The sequence below is a fragment of the Cloeon dipterum genome, chromosome 2 (assembly GCF_949628265.1).
Source record: "Cloeon dipterum chromosome 2, ieCloDipt1.1, whole genome shotgun sequence".
Taxonomy (NCBI): Eukaryota; Metazoa; Arthropoda; class Insecta; order Ephemeroptera; family Baetidae; genus Cloeon; species Cloeon dipterum.
Genome location: NC_088787.1, coordinates 26,055,158 through 26,061,810, shown reverse-complemented (window position 1 = coordinate 26,061,810; position 6,653 = coordinate 26,055,158). Strand labels below are relative to the sequence as shown.

At 41.6% G+C, this 6,653-nt stretch overlaps 2 protein-coding genes across 2 annotated transcripts; both read left to right on the top strand.

Annotated features, from left to right (window-relative positions):
• Window positions 1-1,918: 1,918 nt before the first annotated feature.
• LOC135937541 (putative ankyrin repeat protein RF_0381) lies at window positions 1,919-2,702 on the top strand. Its single transcript, XM_065480694.1, has 2 exons — window positions 1,919-2,594; window positions 2,692-2,702. The coding sequence occupies exons 1-2, from the start codon at window positions 1,919-1,921 to the stop codon at window positions 2,700-2,702; spliced, it is 687 nt and encodes a 228-aa protein (XP_065336766.1).
• Window positions 2,703-5,243: 2,541 nt separating this feature from the next.
• Window positions 5,244-6,653, top strand: LOC135937540 (putative ankyrin repeat protein RF_0381). The gene has a single exon (XM_065480693.1). It carries the CDS (start codon window positions 5,244-5,246, stop codon window positions 6,651-6,653), a length of 1,410 nt encoding a protein of 469 aa, XP_065336765.1.

The following is a 6,653-nucleotide window of genomic DNA, read 5'->3' as shown; positions in this document are numbered from 1 at the left end:
TCCATGGTCGGCAGTGCGACGTTAACGATGCCAGGCAAGAAAGAGATATCACGGATGAAGTGACACACTTTTGCTGGTAAGAAAAATGAGCAGAAATAAGAGGAGATTTCTGCCTGGAAAGACAATGGGCAAAAATGGCAGAGGCTCACAATGTGCTCCATATTTAACATTGATTTTTGCCGACGCTCACAGAAGAGTTCAGCTATGGAAGAATTTAATGAGGGATGCAAAATAATGTTTGTGCAAAATGCATATACTCGCTGAGTATATAATGGGGCCGGCGGCTTAAATCCATTAATTCTTTATCGAGGTATGTTGCGGCCGGATGGAATATATTTGCTCATTATTTTGACCTCGTTTTTAGATGGAAAAACACACTCGCTTACACCTGCACTGTGTTGAATGCGCCGCGCACCATGTACCTACGAGCACAAAGCTGCAAAATACATTAAAGAGGTTGATATGCAAATTTCACGGCGCCTAATTTTTAACAGCGGCCGCAATGGGAGTGAATTTTTATTTGACGCCGGCCAAATTCGCCCCTGGAGCTGCAATAGGTGCTTGCAATACAAAACCAACATTTTTTTCTCCCTCTAATATTTATGATCGCGCGAGAGCATATCAGCATTTCCCGGAGTAAGATAATGCATACAAAATTTTATTCATTTTTTCGCTCTGCGCGCCGTGTATATCTGCTATAGATTATGGATGGGTATTTCAACCCCAATATGCGCGGCATTCAAATTTTACGGCCCCTATTTGCGCCTTGCGGAGCTTCTCCAACTCTTTCGCCGGCACTTTCTTTTCCTTTTTCCTCCATAAAGCGAGAGCTGATACGCACCCAACATTCTGGCTAACTTCTCCTGCTAGTTGTAAAATTCGCCAGCGAAAAACAGCCTCTTCTGATATGAAAACTGTACACACGCGCTTGAGAGTGCAAATTTCTCTTTAAATTGCGCCTGATGAAAGCGTGGTGGCAACTTTAAAATGTGTCTGGGGTGCGGAAAATTATTAGATGGTCTTTATACGTTTTCTGAACATTTTTAATCATTTATCCCGTGAAGATTTTACTTTAGGATGTGTGGAAGTTTCGAAAATTGTTTTATAGTGTGTTTTTCCTTTCTTGCTGTATCAAATAAAATAAATGAATATATATTATGTCATACTTTTGTCAATTTTATTATATCAAACATATTATTTGCTTAATATTCTCCTCTTTTGCGATAAAAAATTGAAAAAAAACTTACAATTTATCTTTTCTAAAGGTTTAGACATTAATTAAAAAAGGATTCTAAACCAAAAGAGAACAACTGAGTAGAATTATAACATAAAAACTCACGAAAAGTAAAAAGATTTTGTGTTGTGTCATGTCAACAACTCGCACTGAACGATTGTTCAGCGGCACAGTTTTCATTTTAGTGCTAGGCGTTGTATTATACGACAAGATTTAAAAGTGTGATTTTTGTGATGTCTTAATTGTACTAGTCAAGCTGGGCTCACTCAGCATGCTTTGTCATCCTCGACAGAATCATAGTAAAAAATTTTACCAATAAATGGTGAGATGCCGACTATTTGTTAGTGTTCCAAATCAAAATCTCAAATTCAATTGAACCACTTGAAACAAAATGGAATATTTTTTCGTGTATTCCAAAAAGTGAAAAGCGCACGTCAGGAGTTGAATATATAGTTTCTTGGAAATACGCATCAGTTGGTTTGTTTACTAAGGTAAAATAACATCCAGAATAGTCAAATTTAGAAGATACCATTCAAGTTTGTACGTGATCTCTTGTTATTTCAACAAACCAATAGCCAATCAGATTTTCAAAAGAAGCTGGCGGTGCAGCATAAAAGTGGTGGAGTGTTTAACTCAGTCACTACTTCTCTCTCAAAATCTGCCAGTGACACATTATAAATGAAAATGAGATCTCAGCTCGACAAAAATTACGATTTCACGAAGAAAACAACCCTGGGTGCGACGCGGTTGATGCTGGCGGCCAAGGGTGATAACTTGAAAAGCTGCCTCAAACTCATCGAGCAGGGTGAAAGCGCCGACGACAGGACCGCATTGGGCGTTTCGCTCCTGCATTTCGCCGCCGTGAACGCGACACACGGCCTGGGCATCATTTGCTACTTCTTCTCGTATCACGGGCTCGGCACGGCAACGGACTTGGATGGCGAGGAACCGATCCATTATGCCACCAGAGCGGGCCACTTCGACCTTGCTCAGAAACTGCTAGAGATGTGGCCAACCCAAATCACAAACCTGCTGCACTTCTTCGTGGCCGAAAATCAAATTGAGATGGTCAACCTGGTGCACAGCTACGACAGGAGCCTTCTCAGAGGGGTCGACCCTGATGGCAGGAACGCTCTGCACCTGGCGGCTGAGTACGCCGACTCGACTATGTGCGAGTGGCTCATTTATCGCGGCGTCGACACCAAGGCCCTGAGTGCGAACAAGGCCTCGATTGTTCACCACGCTGTACAGAACAAACTCAACTCGAGACAAATTGTACGCTATTTGGCCTACTGGAAGTTGAAGATGGACGAGGAGAGTGAGTCTGGTGTGACTCCGATCGAGTTGGCGCTTTTCCTTGGTAATGCCGATTGTGCTTTGGAGCTTCTTTGTTTGGGCGCCAAAATTAGATCGAGAAATATGCTGCTCCTCTGTGTGAAACAAAACCATACCAACAGTGCCGTGTTAGTGCACCTATCGGACAAAGAACAGATCAAAGAGGTCGACTCAAACGGTAGAAACGTGATGCACTTGGCGGCGGAGAGAGCTGATCTCAAGATGTGCGAATGGTTGTTGAGCGTGGGTGTCGACGTGATGGCCCTGTGCACCGAGAGAAAATCCAGCGCATTGCACCGTGTCGGGCTGAACAAGGAGCACGGGAAGAGCCTGGTCCGGTTCTTCTTATCTCTGGGGTTCAGCCTGAGCAAACGAGACGAGCAGGGCGAAACTCCGCTTCACTACGCCATCAGAGCCGGTAACCTGGAGGTTTACGAGGAAATGGTCACGCTTGATTGGGGCCGATTTAAAGACGGTTGTGAACGACTCTTACCTTCTGCCCTGCTGTGTGAGGCCGACCATTCTGAAAAGCTCCCAGTTCGTGCACGGTTAGGACAGGGAGCTGACCAGGGAGACGAGAACGGGCGGGAAGACGTCGCTGCACTACGCGGGCCAGAGGTTCTTTGAGGTTTGCCGGCGGCACACCATCATCAAGAAATCGGCACGCGCATTTGTGTCAAGCAAAAATGCCAAACTCGCGGGAGCTCTTTTTTCTCCCTGGAATGAGGAACTGAATATGTCTGTTGAAATTTTATAGTTCATTGGTGAATTGTGTTCAAACCTTAAATTTTTTGTTACTAATTTTTTATTATACTTAACTCAAAGGCAACTTTCTTTATTAATAGTTGACCATTACTAATTGAAATTAAATAAAAATTCGAAAATTTCTAATATTTAATGTAATATGGCATTTAAATTCTACACTTTCCCTCTCATTCATGAAATTTTTTAGCATTAATGTGGATATATTTATCTTTCTGAAAATTTGATCCATTTAAAATAAAGACTCAAATAGAAATTCTCAAAATATCAGAAAAAATAAAATGTCGTACATGAGTTTTTAAATGATTTAAACAACATTTTAACGTAACTAATTTACAGAGTTTTTAAGCTTTGCTAGAACATACTAGAGTAATGTCTGTCTGATTTAAATTCTGTAAAATTCAATTCTGGCAGACGGAACTTAAAATGACGGTTATATCATATTTTTCAAGTTCATTATCTCGATAAAGAGGATAGAGGATAATCGTTGCTCAAATTCACCAACAAAAAATGGTGCCTGCATGCTCACAAACTGGTCTAGAATATAAATAGTTAGTTTGAAACGGCGTTATTTAATAAAGTAACAAGATTTTGATAGCTTTTTTTAAATTAATTTAAAACGAATTAATTTAGTACTGCCAGATTGCTTCAATGGTGGAGCTGGCACTTGGTGCGATATGGCTTAAGCAAACCACTTTAAAAGCAGCTGCCAAGGGAGTGATTTAAAAAGACACATTAATCTTAAAGTAACCATACTCAAATTTATATAACTTTCGATCATTTTATTTTAGAAAAATATTTACAAGGTAACATGCAAATCACTTCATCTTTAACATTTTCTATCCAAAATGAAGCACTTTTGCTGGCTCTCATGAAATTATAATTATGTTCTCCGATGCTAAACTAGAGTATCTCGCAAGGTCTGCAAGCGGAATAAGCTGATTTCAAAGAAAAAAAATAAACATATTGATTAGGCAGATTTCTATAGCTACAACGTACCGAAGCTGATTTATTGTATAGTTGAAGGACGCACGACAAATCACACAAATAAAAGAATTATTTAACTTTAAGTGTTTTAGCTTAAGAATTTTGAAATTTTTATAGATATCAATTGATCGGGTTTTGGTTTGATAATCAATACGTTAATTATTGTACAGATTTGAAATATTATTTATAAATATAATTGCAGACCCCTGATGGATAGGTTTTAATTTTTTATTTTTAACACATTTTTGTAAATGGCACAGGACGGAGCAGCTGAAAAGTTGAATAAGTATCTGAAATTGTATGGTTCATAAAGAGTTTTAATTGTGGATATATACCAAATACTTGTTCAAACATAATACAACATTAATGAAATAAGATCTAGGGAAACCATTTAAGTGTGTACAAGATCTAACATGTTACGATTTCTCTTGTTATTTCAACAAACCAATAACCATGAACTCTTCAAAAGAAGGACTTATAGCCGCAGAAATATTTAACTCAAGCCATCAACGCAATAAACGAGCAGTGAACATTGATCTTAAGTTATATGTATATTACGTTGCCTGTACACATTTTGTGTTTAGTAAAACTTTATTAATTTAGTAAAATCTAGTGGCCTCTATACCAATCTAGCTTCAAGTAAGTTTATACAAGATAAATATAACAAGTTACGATTTATGATGGTATTTACACAAGACCAATAGCCAATAGCAAATATAACATTGAAGTTCTCAAAAGAAGCTTGTGGTATATATGCATTTAAACCTGCTATTTGGTTGAAAAAGCCACCACTTCTTGATGAACAGCCGTTCGTAAAAGACCTTATCTTCAAGTAAGTGTCAATGATTGTTTAATACACACTTTTATTCTGAAAATTTGTAAGTAGGACGTTTGTACTTAAAGTTTAATTTTTGAAGGAACGGACATGCGCTTTCAACTAAAAAACGGCCGGTTCACGAAGAAATTATCCCTGGGCATTACGCGGCTGATGCTGGCGGCCAAGAATGATAACCTGAAAAGCTGCCTTAAACTCATCGAGCAGGGTGAAAGCGCCGACGACAGGACCGCATTGGGCGTTTCGCTCCTGCATTTCGCCGCCGTGAACGCGACACACGGCCTGGGCATCATTTGCTACTTCTTCACGTATCACGGTCTCGGCACGGCAACGGACTCGGATGGCGAGGAACCGATCCATTATGCCACCAGAGCGGGCCACTTCAACCTTGCCCAGAAACTGCTCGAGATGCGACCAACCCGATTCACAAATCTGCTGCACTTCTTCGTGGCCGAAAATCAAATTGAGATGGTCAACCTGGTGCACAGCCACGACAGGAGCCTTCTCAGAGGGGTCGACCCTGATGGCAGGAACGCTCTGCACCTGGCGGCCGAGTTCGCTGACTCGATCATGTGCGAGTGGCTCATTTATCGCGGCGTCGACACCAAGGCTCTGAGTGCGAACAAGGCGACGGTTGTTCACCACGCTGTGCGGAACAAATTCAACGCGAGACGAATCGTACGCTATTTGGCCAACTGGAAGTTGAAGATGGACGAGGAGAGCGAGTCAGGCGAGACTCCGATCGACGTGGCGGTTTTTCTTGGTAATGCTGACTGTGCTTTGGAGCTTCTTTGTTTGGGCGCCAAAATTAGATCGAAAAATCTTCTGCTCGTCAGTGTGAAACAAAACCAAATCAACCTTGCCCAGTTAGTGCACTGGTCAGACAAAGAACAGATCAAAGAGGTCGACTCGAAGGGTAGAAACGCGATGCACTTGGCGGCGGAAAAGGCGGATCTTAAGATGTGCGAGTGGTTGTTGAGTGTGGGTGTCGACGTGGCTGCCTTGTGCACCGAGAGAAAATGCAACGTCCTGCACCGTGTCGGCCTGAACGAAGAGCACGGAAAGAGCCTGGTCCAGTTCTTCTTATCTCTGGGGTTAAACCTGAACCAACGAGACGAGCATGGCGAAACTCCACTTCACTTCGCCCTGAGAGCCAGTAATTTGAAGGTTGCTGAAGAAATGGTTACACTTGGTGCCGATTTAAAGGTGGTTGTAAACGACCTTAATATTTTGCACTTCTGCGTGAGGCAGAAAAATCTGGAAAGCGCCCAGTTCGTGCACAAATGGGACAGTGAGATGATCATGAAGGTGGACTTGGGTGGCAAGACAGCTCTGCACTACGCGGCCGAGACAGCGGACCTTGAGGTTTGCCAATGGCTTATCGAGGCCGGTGTGAACATCAATGCGCGAACCTTTGATATGAAATCGGCGCTCTCGTTTGTACCAAGAAACGACGTCAAGGTTAGGAGATATCTTATGTCCCTTGGAATGAGGATTTGA

Bases quoted from the DNA above. Each gene is read 5' to 3' on its own strand.
- LOC135937540 (XM_065480693.1), top strand. From the start codon at position 5,244: ATGCGCTTTCAACTAAAAAACGGCCGGTTCACGAAGAAATTATCCCTG.
- LOC135937541 (XM_065480694.1), top strand. From the start codon at position 1,919: ATGAGATCTCAGCTCGACAAAAATTACGATTTCACGAAGAAAACAACC.